General features: G+C 43.2%; 1 protein-coding gene across 2 annotated transcripts in view; it reads left to right on the top strand.

Annotated features, from left to right (window-relative positions):
• The window catches only part of glis2b (GLIS family zinc finger 2b), a 37913-nt gene extending 24718 nt beyond the window's left edge, over positions 1–13195 (top strand). Inside the window, exons 2-7 of one of the 2 annotated variants that reach the window (XM_084743951.1) lie at positions 5023–5224; positions 6205–6335; positions 7947–8084; positions 8190–8323; positions 8423–8541; positions 9295–13195. In XM_084743951.1, coding sequence (XP_084600077.1) covers positions 5047–5224; positions 6205–6335; positions 7947–8084; positions 8190–8323; positions 8423–8541; positions 9295–10034 — 1440 coding nt within the window. In that variant the 5' untranslated portion in view covers positions 5023–5046 and the 3' untranslated portion in view covers positions 10035–13195. Of the gene's footprint in view, positions 1–5022; positions 5225–6204; positions 6336–7928; positions 8085–8189; positions 8324–8422; positions 8542–9294 lie in introns of both variants that reach the window. The other variant, XM_084743950.1, reaches the window with a different exon arrangement.
• The last annotated feature ends 377 nt before the right edge of the window (positions 13196–13572 follow it).

The raw sequence follows: 13572 nt of genomic DNA, 5'->3' as shown, positions 1-13572 counted from the left end.
ACAGATCTAAGCATGTTTATTTTCATGGCTAATGACAGTGTTTGCCCACATAACAAACTCTCAATGGTCAAAATGATCATTAGAGCTACTGCCAGTAATACATTTCCTTTATCATTACACAGCTGACCTGGGTCGAACTGGTGGAAATAATCAATTGAAGGAACAATATGTAAGAATTGCACAACCAAAAATGAGTACTGCAGTCTGAGTACTGCCCCTCCTCCTCCGAAAATACACACTCTGGAGTTTGAGTTCAGGAACTGCCTGCCTTCTGCGTGCCAGTCTTCATTAACATATTGCTCAATTTAATCATCATAAACATCTACTCTTTTTTATTATCAGTGATTTCTTATAACTCATCAACAGACAGTTACTCATTCGGTGTGTGTCAGAGTATAATCTAGAATACTGAAGTGGTTAAATCTCTTTGTTGAGCAGTCTGCACGTGTGTAACTGGATGCTTTTAGAAAAGTCAAGGACAATGGAGACACTATCACAAGTGGACCTCACTCAAGTTAAATATCATGGGATTGATTCACATGTTCTCAAGTCTGTCTTAGCTCACATGCCCATGTTTACACTGAAGGGGTCACTGGTCCCTTCTTAGTGCAATGCCAATGCAATTTTGAAACCTGAAGTGGTGATGTAGTTAATTTTGTTAGTGACTGACTGCAGCTAGTTGGAAATGTCTTTTCTAATTCTGCCACACAGCTCTGGTAAACACCATTATTCTTTTAGCATGAGGCATGCGTCTGTGGGGTTTTCCTGCACTTTTTGTTTTTGGTGTTAAAGGGACATTTAATCACAAAATCAAAAATACCTATCCTTTCCTCTTACCTGTAGTGCTATTTATCCATCTAGATTATTTTGATGTGAGTTGCAGAGTTTTGGAGATATCAGCTGTAGTGATGTCTGCCTTTTCTCAAATATAATAGCACTAGATGGCACTCAGCTTGTGGCGCTCTAAATGCCAAAAATCATGACCCGGTTACTCAAGATAATCCACAGACGTTGTAAGCAGTTTCATTTAAAACTGTTTTCTGAACTACCCCTGCCAACCGTATCATATCATATCAAGGAAGCATGCATCTGTTCATAGACAGAGGTTACAGTTCAGCTTCAGGAGGACACGACTAATGTTTACATCCTGCGCTGTCACAAACAGGCGCCTCATGTCCTTCTGCATGGCAATACGGTTGGTGAGTATAGTTCAGTAGAAAGAAAAGAAAGAAAATAGTTCCTACATGTAACTGCTCACAACAAGATCAGTGTACTACTTTGAGAAATCGGGTCATGATTTCTGGAAAGAGAAATTGCAGTTAAGTTTTTTATTTTATTTTATTTTATTTTATAAGAACGATGCATGTAAGCATTGTTACATTTAAGCAATGCAGGATGCAATGTGCATAGGACTTTTAGCCAGAGCTAAAGTGCAGATATAATTAGAAAAGGAATCTAAAAATAAAATAGACATAGACACAACCACTACAACAACTGAAAACAACCATAAATATTGGGACAACGGTGACTGAAAAACAACTAAACACAGACTGAGACACCATTGTTTAAAAAAGACAGTGACAATGGCAAAATAGAACGGTGAAGAACAACAAAAGGAAAAGAGTATACATACTACATAGGCTCATGTCTCTCAGTGTTTACAAATGTGTCTGTGTTTGAGCCTCAGTTTAACTGAACAATCCATATTGATAAAAAGCACCACAGGGAGTAAATATATGTGATTATGATGTTGGGGTGAACTGTCCCTTTAAGCCATTCTTAAATGCCCTAACAAGATGGGCCAGTGGGTCATGTGCTTGTTGTCAGGGTGGTCTATAATCAGTTGAAAACCAAAGGTTATTTGTCCTAAAATGTGTCTTTATGTGCTTGCATGTGAAGAACATGAGTGTATATAGGCCTGTATGCATCTGCACATACAGATCTCACTGATAAGGCCATAATGCTGCTCTGTGTGCATGTTCATACAGTATGTTCCTATGTTTGCATCAGTACGTGTGTGTATCATCATCCTCTTATCTATGGCTGATTGAGTGTGTATACCCCCCCACCCCCCACCCCCTCTGGCTGTGTGTGTGTGTGTGTGTGTGAGCTGGTGGCCATCCGTTGTTGGGATGGTGAACCTGGTGACCTCTGTGCTCCGTGCCTTCCAGACACAAGGGCTTCTCATGTGGCCCCTGGCCAGTTGCTCTCAAAGCCCACCATTCACGACCAACCATGGCTTCTATGAGTGTGTGTCGGCTTGAGTGTTAGGGAGAGGGAGGAAGGGTGAATTTGTTGAAATTACAGTTTGATTAATTACTTGTGTGTGTGTGCATGCATGTGTCTGTGTGTGTGTGAGTGTTTCTGTAAGTCTGACCGTGTGTGTGTATCTGTGTATGTTGTACACTCAACATGCACACTGGGAGCTGTTCTACATGAACTCAAGCAGGAATATAGGACACCCAGTAACTGTGTGTGTGTGTGTGTGTGTGTGTGTGTGTGTGTGTGTGTGTGTGTGTGTGTGTGTGTGTGTGTGTGTGTGAGCCTGGTGAGAAGAAGCAGTGAACCTTAACACATTGTGTTGAATGGAGTGCTTGGCTATAGACCAGCAGTACTGTACTAGCACCGCCTGTATGTGTGAGGCAGTACGTGCTGGATGAAGAATAGACTCAGCATTTATTTACACTTGAGTTGAAAGCAGGGGTGCACATTAAACATCAGGGCTGATAAATTATCAATATTGGCCCAGCTACATTGGTTCATTGGCATAATTAGCCAATAAATATTGGCTATAATAATAATATCTGATTTGATTTATGTCATAGAGTTTAATTTGAATGCCCAGGCCAAATACTGTTGATAGACTTTACAAGAAAGAATATATTTTTGTTAGATTTGTTTTGATCAGAGTTGTGGAATATTAACACATTGATTTTTTTAAACTGCATGTTATATAGACTTCTTTTTAAAAACAGAAATCTTACATGATTGGTTAACTTAGTATTGGCCATGAGAAGCAGGTAATTATCGGTTATCAGCTGACAAAAATCCATATAATTCATCACTTATTGAAAGGATCTGGCTGAGCTGCCATGATTAGTCAACTATTAAATGAATCACCAACTGTTTTAATAATCAATTAATCGTTTCGTTTTGAGTAATTTTTGAAAGAAATAATGTCCAAATCCTCTGATTTTAGCTTCTTAAATGGGAATATTTTCTGATTTCTTTTCTCCTCTGTGACAGGAAACTGAATATCTTTGGGTTGTGAACAAAACCAGACATTTGAGTCACCTCGGGCTTTGGGAAACATTTTTCAAAATATTCTGAAAATTTTAATAGTGAAAATAATTAACAGATCAATTGATAATGAAAAAACACAGTAGGGACTGACTGATACTGGGTTTTTGGGGTTGATACTGATACTGATATTAGGAAATAAAAACAAATTCTGATATTGATATATCTGCCAATATTCACAAAGAATATAATATCACTTGTTACAAATATATGTAAATGGAGGCAGGATATTTTACAGTTTAACAATAGAAATTATTGTCCAAAATTGTATCACGGCACTGAAATATTAGACTTTCACCAGTATTTTTAATTATTATAAATAACTGAATAAAGAAATAGAGCAAAATATATGTATATACTAAATCTGAACTAAGAAAAAGAATCAAATACACGTAATGTGCTGCCTGTAAAGGTAAAAAATATAAACACCTGCAATGTGTTCGATATATGGGCCAATATATCGGTCACTTGATATATCAGTCAGGCTCCACAGTGGTGCTGGGTCAGTCTGGTGGCAGAGGAAGACTACGGCTAGAACTCAGAATGACAGCTAGATGAAGTGTCCTGCCCACAACCCTCAGGCTGGGTCCAGAGGTCAGTGTGTTTAGAGGAGGGAGGAGGTGGACGGAGTGGGTGCAGCTGGACTCGAAGGCCTGGGGGGGTTGCTGGTGGGTCTCAAAGGTCCATGGGGTCTGAAGGTGCACACGGTGGGGGTGGGATGGGCTGGGGTGGGGTTGGAGGGGGGGTGTGATGTGACAGGGTGCAAGGGCCAGTGACTGGGGTGAAGCGAGGCTGGCGGTGAGGGTGACCATCTGGATTGGATTGTAGACATTCCTCAGGAAGAGTGTGTGAGTAAAGGTCAGTGTGGAAAAAGAGGAGGGGGTCATTCAGATCTGTGTGTGTGTGTGTGTGTGTGTGTGTGTGTGTGTGTGTGTGTGTGTGTGTGTGTGTGTGTTTATTTTTCTTGGGCTAACTCAGTGTTTCAGTTTACGATTGTGGTCAGTTTACCATTGTTTGAGAGTATTTCTTACCTTGTGGGACTGTGGAATGTAAGATGCGTTCAACAATGTTCACATGGGAAATGTTGCAGGTGTGAGAATCTGTCTTCTGTCACTGTTTCATGTTGGAATTCAGCATTTCATTGTGTGCGTGTGTGCATGGTTGCATTCTTAGAAATAAGGGTTCCAAAAAGGTTCTACCAGAGCCATTAGCTTCCGGTGAAGCCTTTTTTGAACAAAGGGTTTGTCAAGGGTTCTTTGATAAAAACCTTGGAATATAAAAAGCTTCAGGTAGAGCCCCTTTGGTTGGTTTTAGATTAATCCCTTGGAATATAAAAATTCTGCACTTAGAACTGCAAGGGTGGGTTCTAGATAAAAGCCTTAAAATATAAAAAGGTTCTTGGTAAACAAGAAAAACTAGATAAAAGCCTTGGTGTGCTTCAGATAAAACCCCTGGAAAATAAAAAGGGTCTTGGTAGAACCCTTAGAAGGTGAAAGGGTTCTGGATGGAAACCGCAAGAGCATTCTGGATGGCTCTAGTTATAACCCTTGGTGCTGGGTTCTAGGTAGAACGCTCTGAAGTGAAATCTTTACAAAAGGTTCTATCAAGGATAAGATCTGATTGTGGTTAGCATCTTTATTTCTAAGCGTGTAAATTAAAACCAAGCTATCCTTCATTGGCCCCGCTCAGCTTAACTCTGCTCCTCTGTGTCTGTTTGTGCAGGTGGGAGGTCAGCCGGTTGTGGCCATGCTGTCCCTGGATGAGCCCCTGGACCTGAAGCTCCCTCGGCGAGCCAACGGGAGGGACAGAGGGGCGCGCTCGCCCCCCCTCTCCCCACTACACCCCAAGCGAGCTCGCCAGCTCCGCATGGCAGATGATGGTACCGCAGTCATTGAGCCTGCCTCACCAGCATCTCCGCACACAGGTGGGTAACAACAAAACAAGACATATGCCTCATTTCCACCGCATGGTACAGCTCGCCTTGTCTCGACTCACTTGGAACTGTTCTGTTTTGGCTTTCCATCAACAAATGCCGTGTATCAAAAATCCACAGTGCCTTGATCATGTTGGGCAAGTTGTTAGCTAGATGTTAGCTGTGGAAACTAAGCAAAGAGTCATCACGAACAAGTCATTATTTATTTACAATTATTAATGAGAGCACCCGCTCTCTCAATCTCCTCTACTCTGTTTCAGCAATATGGATAGTGCCACTCTTCCACAAGCCCCTCTTAATTTCAGAATCACCACTAAAGCTACAGGCCCATTAGAAAGCAGTGTTTGTGGTGAGAGGCGTCTGTGAGGCGACTCACAGTCACAGCGAGAGGCAGGGTGACAGATAGAGGGAAAGCACATGTGGACTGACTGCTGCATAATATTTCTCAAATTCAACATGATGAAAGTATTCATAAAGTGGGACATGAACATCTGTATGAAATTTCAGGGCAATCCATCCAATAGTTCTTGATCTGTTTAAAGCCGCTATAAGAAACTTTTACATGTTGTTGATTTTGGAGACTCATGTTGACATGTTTCCACAGTAATAACCACAAAATATAACATCAGTGTGTAAACTGCTCACTGTAACATTGACTGGGAAAATGTAAACACAGGCTCATTTCATCTGATTTCAAGGAGAATCTGAACTGGTGGCAGGTGTTAAAAATAACTATAACCTAAAGAAACAGCCAATCCTCTCACTGATGGTCTTGTTTGCTTATGTAGGTCATATAAAGGTATTAGTATTGATAGTACATTAGCACTGAGACGGTTTCATTCAGTCTGGACCAAAGTGGTGGACCAACTGACTGAGTGCAATTCCTACAACAAATGGGAAAGACTGAGTGTGTCCATATCAGATCCTCCAGGTGAGCGGTCACCTGAACAGGTGTGTATTTGTTTCCTCAGGTGTGCAGGTGGTCCCTCATGATCGAACAGACACCCCCACCCCCCCTGCTGTGGACCTGAGCATGTCTCCCTCATCCCGCCACACCCCCAGCTCTCCTGAAATGACCAACGGCAACTACATCCCCTCAGGGGTGAGTATGACTGAGCTTAAACACACACACGCACACACACACCAGCACAGGTGTTCCATTTTTACCAGCCTTTAGTTTGCTCACCAGTACTTCTTTTATTTCCTCTTGTTTTCTCATACCGTTTCTTTGCTCATCTCTGACTTGCTGAAAGAATAAACAGTACCTTTCAATGCAGTAGTGAGTGGCCAATACTTTCCTGTCTACAGCGGAGTGTGACTCAGCCTGCTGGGGTCAGCAAATCAGGAACAACATGGGGTTGTGTCACACTCTCCGCGAGGGAATCAGGCTATGTAAGGGGTGAGAGGCCTATGTGTGTGTGTGTGTGTGTGTGTGTGTGTGCATGTGTGAGCTCTTATCAAACACCTCTTGTGTCCCCAACAAGTGCCTCTGTCTGTGCACTCAGTGGCCCTACTGGCATGACGTGTGCGCCTGTGTGTATGTGTGTATAATCGGATTTAAGACAAGGTACAGCCATGCAGACCTCACGCTGCCTAATTCAATTCTCTCCCAATTCAATTGAGACATGCTGGCTGGGACCATTCAGCCGCCCCACTGAGTCCTAGATAGCCCCCGACCCCATCATTACACACACACACACATTTACTTACCCTCCATGGACACAGATAGGATGCTCTCTCACCCCCCTTACTCTCTCTTGCACGCAGAAATAAGTGCTTCTTATAGAAGAACAGCTGCACACACTCACATGTTCTCTCCCCTACAGCAGCTCACATAGTTCTGCATGCAGAGGCAGAGCTCAGCGCAGGGGATTGGTCTCATTTTATGAAATTTGTCACATACACATTTCTGACATAGCTGAAGATGATGAGACAGCCACAGGACTGTGATCCATTTGCACCCTTATTCTGTCTCCCTGTGCATCTCTGCTCTCACAAGACAGCTTGGACTTATTCTTATTCTAAATTTCACTTTTCATCAAGACTCCTCTCTCTCTCCTGTTTTCTGCCTGAGCTAAGTTACTCTGTGTGTGTGTGAGAGAGAGAGAGAGTGTGTGTGAGAGTGTGTGCTGATGCATTAGCTCTCTGAGCCCCAGCTAAGGTTCAGTGAATCTAACAGCTCTCATGCAGAGCTCGGGGATGTAGGGAGGTTCTGTATCACACAGTGGGTGACTATGAAACAAGAAGTGGAGTAGATTTTTGAAGGGAAAGATGAAGATCAGCACTTCTGTACTTCATTGACAAAAAAATAAAGACTTTTGTCTGTCAAGTATTTTGGCAGTGAGTTCACAGAGCCGGCTGCACAGGCGGTTTTTACCTTTAGATAGTCGTTGTTGTGAACAGTGTTTGTGGTGTTTTTATTGTACTTCTGAAGCTTTATGCGTGCACCATTTTATTTCTTTCACATTTTAATGCTGTTTTTCTAGATAAAACCCTTTGAACATAATATGGTTCTCAGTAGAATCCCCTTGGTTGGTTCTGGATAAAACCCTTGTACTATAAAAGGGTTCTGAAGTGTAGCATTTTTGAAGAACATTACAGCAAACATGAACTGCAGCTAAAATCGCGCATGTTTCTTTCTTATGTGATTGATAGCCCTGTTGCTCTTTTTTCTCTTTTCCTGTTTGTTTATCAGAATTCTCACATCTCACAGGCCTTTCAGTTTTTTGTGCCAATTGGAGCAGGGGCAGGACTTCACCTGCCATCCTCCATGTTCATTGGCCAGACGAGTGACAAGAGAGCCTCCCCTGACCTCTCAGCAGATGAACAACTGGCCTGCCGCTGGAAGAAGGTAAAGAACAACCCCCTGATCCTGCTGCAGCCACCGAGGATCACGTCGAAACACTGTTACCATCACAACAATAATTTCAAATGTTGAATGTTTTGTCTCCTCCAGTGCCATCTGCTCTTTGATTCCCTGCAAGACCTGGTGGATCATGTCAACGACTTCCATGTCAAACCTGAAAAAGACTCTGGGTACTGCTGCCACTGGGAGGGTTGTGCTCGCAAAGGGAGGGGTTTCAATGCTAGGTGAGAAAATAATATACTTGTTATTTATTAGGTGCACAAGTAAGGGGGCATGTAAGGGGAGAACTCAAGATGAAACTGCTTATTCTTGTGTGGCTGCAGGTACAAGATGCTCATCCACATTCGCACTCACACTAATGAGAAACCCCACCGCTGTCCCACCTGCAACAAGAGCTTCTCACGCCTGGAGAACCTCAAGATACACAACCGGTCACACACAGGTCAGTGGTTGGGAAATATGGGGCACGAATGACAAATATGTCTTTGTTATAAAAATAAGACTTACAGAGCTGTATCCAAAAAAAAAAAAAAAAGGCTGGGTTGGAGCGTTTCCTGGACTCGAAATGAGTTTGCTCGAGGTGCTTTCCAAGACACTCTCTTTAAAAACAATTAAAATGCCTTTATTTTGGTCATGTTAGACATTAGAACAAACAAACTCCCATCAAGCTTTCGGCAGGGAGTCGAGACTGAGTTTGTTTGTCTTAAGGTCTTACATGACCATGACCAAACAACAGCAATGAGGTAATTACTGGTGTAGAGAGTAGTCTCCGAAAATGTTTTTCTTCACACAATTCATTCCAACAAATTCGAATGCGGGGTGTTATAATTATCCCATCACAAGAACGCTTTGTTCACTTGTGTCCTCCATTTTTGTAGCAATACATTACTCACTTAGTTGACTCGTAGGTCAATAGGACATGCAATAGGTCAAGCTAATGGCAAGTTTGCTGGATCACAAAGCAAACTACTTCAAACAGGCTTTTAACAACTGTTAGAACTTGGAATCAAAAGTGCCAGCCCTACTATAGAGTGAGCTCACTATAGAGTCGTCCACATAAAAATCCCCAGATGGTGAGTAGTACATAGTAAATGAGTAAATTATTTTGTACTCAGCCCTTATCTTGTGTGTCAGTACACTGTGCAAATGTAAGTGAATGAATCGTCAACATCTGGATCATTTGTCCTCAATGCAGGTGAGAAGCCCTACATTTGTCCTTATGAGGGTTGCAACAAGCGTTACTCCAACTCCAGCGACCGCTTCAAGCACACGCGCACACACTACGTGGACAAGCCCTACTACTGCAAGATGGTAGGCTGCCTGAAGCGCTACACAGACCCCAGCTCTCTCCGCAAGCACATCAAGGCCCACGGCCATTTTGTGGCTCAGGAGCAGGGCTCCCCAGGTGGAGTGGGCTCCCTGCTGAAGGGGAGTCAAAGTGGAGGGATCACTAGTGGCGAAGTGGGGAAGGATTCAGACCTGTCCTATGTGAGCGCAGCCCACATTATCATTCCAGGGGCTGCGGCTGCTCTCCTGGGAGGCCATGCTCTGCAGGGTCTCGGTGGTGCTCTGCCCCTGTCCCCTCTCAGTCCTCGGCCCCTGGACCTCAGCACACTGGGCTGCCCCAGCTCACCTCCGGGCAGCATGGCACCCATCCTGTCCTTCAACGGCTCCCCGCTGGGCCTGGCCAAGTCCCCTCTGCTCTCCTCCGCGTTCCCATCCTCGGCCCTGGGCCTGCCGATGATGCCCATGCTGGGGGCCTCGTCTGAGCGCAGAGCCCAGAGCCAGCAGGCCAAGAAAGGCCGGGAGGAGGAGGCCAAGAATGAGGTGACTGGGGGGGTCCTGAACCTCTCCACGGGAGGGTCTCATGATCCCCTGTCCTGGGTGGTCATCCCCCCAGGCACTGTGGTGCTCAAGCCAGCTGTGGTCAACTGATACACACACACACACATACATACACACACACACATACACACACATTCCAGAAGAGCTCAGGGGGTCGGGATGGGAGGGGAACGCCATAGTGAGGGTACGGGCGGTCAAAGGTGATAGGGATTGGCTCGCACAATCAAATCCAGGCAATGCATTTCAGAACTGCACTTTTAGAAATAAAGGTTCCAAAAAGGCTCTTCCTGAAGGAAGGGCTGATGATCTACCCTGAACCATTTGCTTCTGAAGAACCCTTTTTGAACAAATGTTTTACAAGGGTTCCTTGTAAGATTAAGGGTTCCAAACTACATACTAAGAACCCTTTTCATTCAAAGAACTCTTTTTAGAAGAAAGAGTCCTTCAAAGATTATTGAAATACTTGAGGAAGGGTTTGTCAAGGGTTCTTTGTAAGCAATCTTTGTATGATAATCATGAATGGGTTGTAGACCTTTGCAAAACAAAAGGGTTCTTGGAAGAGCCCCCTGGGTGGATTCTAGATAAAATGCTTGGAATATTAAGAATTCTTGGTTGAGCCCCTTGGGTGCCTTCTGGTTAGCACTCAGATGGTAGAAAGGTTTTGGATAGAACCTCCAGAGAGGGTTCTGGGTGAAACCATTACACCAGGGAAAGGTTATCTTTAGAATCTCCAACAGGGGTTTTTGTTGATGAAACCTTTTGCAAATGGTTCTAGGTATAACCTTTTATGTTGGGTTGTAGGTAGAACTCTGACAGGGCTCCAAGTGCAACCTTTGTAAAAGGTTCTACCGGGAACCAAAAAGCAAAGTTAGCACCTTTATTTCTAAGAGTGTAGAGAGAAAACTCATCAAACTCATCAATCACCAGAACAATAGATAACACTACACCTCACAAGAATTAAATATACAACGCAAGCCTCTTGTATTGATGGGAAACAATACCTGGGGCCCAAGAACTCTATTCAGGACCACATATGGCTCTGTATTTCTATCACAAGGCCTGACAACGGGCTCCTCTTTGCTCTGTATTTTATACTTTATTCATTCCTGTTTGCTGGTTCTGTGGACAGGGACCATGAACGTGACAGTCTTAGTGCTCTGTGTTCTCACAAAAATCCTGATTCATTGATAAGTATTTATATGACTGTACTTCGACAGTGTGCCTCGAGCTTAGCAGTGAGATAGACACAACGATGAAACTGAATGACGCACTCACAGTTAGGCAAAAGTGCACGTATTGTAGGACGATTCTCCACAGTTGATTTTGAAAGTTATGACCTATTTTTCACAGGCTGCTGTGATTAATATGATTCAGACAGGCTTGCCATACCAAAGCAAGTGAACTCAAACTGTCTCGGATTTGTCCAGCTCCAGCTCTGAGACAGTTCAATTAAACACAGCACTTAATAGTGTCAACTGGTTCTAGTATTGAAACCTCAAACCTGCTGCTAACCTCTCAGCTCCCCCGGTGTAACATAAACTGGGAGAGAGCACTTTTGACAATCTATCCCCAGTTTGGGGAGGGTGACCAACAAGAATGTGTGCCAGGCGTGCAGACTAGGGGCTTTTAGGGCACAGAGCGAACAAACCGCGGACTTGACACAGACAAATGGTGATACATCACCTGACAATGACCAATCATCACTTCCTCTTTTACACAAGTGAAATTTAAAGCAGGCACTGGTGTGTCTGGCTCCCCCCTCTGGTAGGACACGATACACAACATCCCCGCCTGCTATTTACAGAACTCGCACTGTTTTGCTTCTGGATTGTCCAGCTGCTTTCCCGTAATTGAATCAACACGGCCAGTTTGCGCATGAAAGGGCCACTGTGGTGATAAACACTAGTGTCTTGTATTTTAAAAAGCGAGCCGACCCAAAACCAGCTGTGAAAAACAGGTGGTCGTCCAGTCCAAACCCAGTTTAGCCCTGTTGGTTTTTGTTCCAAGTTCAGCAAGCCCCAGTTGGTGCCAAAAATACCTGAAGAAGAGGGGAAAGAGGGATGCATGTATTGTGCCACAGAGGGGGGTGTGATGCACTCAATGCCACGTACAGCTGGACTGACTAGGAAGCCACACTATTACAAACTGCCTCATTTTACTCTGTCCAAAGGGGCAAAAAAAAAAGGACAAAAAGGACTCATTTGACTTCTGGGAAAACTTTTCTCATGGTTCGATTAAGCAGTCAACATGCACTTACCACACACTATATTCCTTACATGTTTTATGAAAATGTTACTGCCAAGTCATGGTTCTTTAAAAGCTAGTTTGCTCTTATTCCATTTTACTGCAAGGGTCAATTGCTCACTGCTAATGCATGTATGATGTTGACTGCCGTCTCCACGGAGGAGAGGTAGGGGAGCAGGAGAGGATCATGAACACAACACAAGGAACTCTCCCTCAAGAGACTCCTCCTCCATCTCTCCTCTACCCGTCTGCTTATGTTGGTGGTCTTACTTTTCCATCGCCCAGTCTTTAGAAAAAAAAAAAAAATCAGTTATTGCTGTCTTATATTGTTGTCTTTCTTTTTGTTTTTGCTGTTGTTCAGACGAAACATTTTTTCTGATGTTGAAGTTGCTTCTCGTGTTCTGCGACGGCTGCTCTGCACTCAGCTTTCTGGTGTTGAGGATGAGTCTTTTGAGGGGTTGAGGAGAAGACGAGGGGGAGAGGGAGAGGTTCTCCTCCAGGGCAGTGGTTCCCAACTCGGTGGTTTGGGATAAATCTGAATGGTCCCAAGATTAATATATTGATATAATAATGAAGTTCTCAAAATGATGGAAATATTTAGGACTTTTCTCCAATAATTTTGGTTTTTAGCTACATTAGCAGCGTGGCTCAGTGGATGGTCCTTTCAGCCATTGGTCCAGACTGAAACATCTCAACTAGAGATGCACAATATTGGATTTTTGCCGATATCTGCGCATATTGTTCCACCTCATGTCTCACATCTTTCTTGTAGTGAAATTAACATATTATAATGCTTATTCTTATTGTGATGGCCCACTGGCGGATTCAGACAAAAAAATATAATGATTTTCAAAATGCTCATATTCACTGGGCAAAATGAGAATCAAAGTATCACACATGCTAACATATAAACTTTTTAAAGAAGAATTTGAATGTGAAAGTGTAAATGACAGCACATAAAACCTGATCTGTTGATCTTTATATGTGAAAGCCCAACAGTCTAACAAATCTAACAAATTTAAATTAAAAAAAATTAAATCAATTTGTGACCTTAAAACTGAAAGTTATTGAATCTTGGATTTGGAGAATTGTGACAACCCTACTGTTCAAAGATGTAAAACCCATACAGTGATCAAATGAACGATCTGAGAAGGATAAATCACTGTTTGGTTGAACTGCTCAGCACAGTATGTCAAAAAACTAAGGCCATAAACTGTGAATAGGGATCATAAGTACAGATGAAATTACTGTATTTTTAGGGATCACAAGCCCAAAAGGTTGGAGACCACTGCTCTAGAGCGGTAATATGGTTTAGGGGGTATACAGTGGACCAAATGACATCATATTCCTCCATGACAATCACATTGGTCTACTGTGGATCATT

The sequence above is a fragment of the Lutjanus erythropterus genome, chromosome 19 (assembly GCF_056507025.1).
Source record: "Lutjanus erythropterus isolate fLutEry1 chromosome 19, fLutEry1.hap2, whole genome shotgun sequence".
In the NCBI taxonomy this organism is placed as follows: Eukaryota; Metazoa; Chordata; class Actinopteri; order Lutjaniformes; family Lutjanidae; genus Lutjanus; species Lutjanus erythropterus.
Note: the sequence above shows the minus strand (reverse complement) of the source record. Positions and strands in the feature narration are given on the sequence as shown.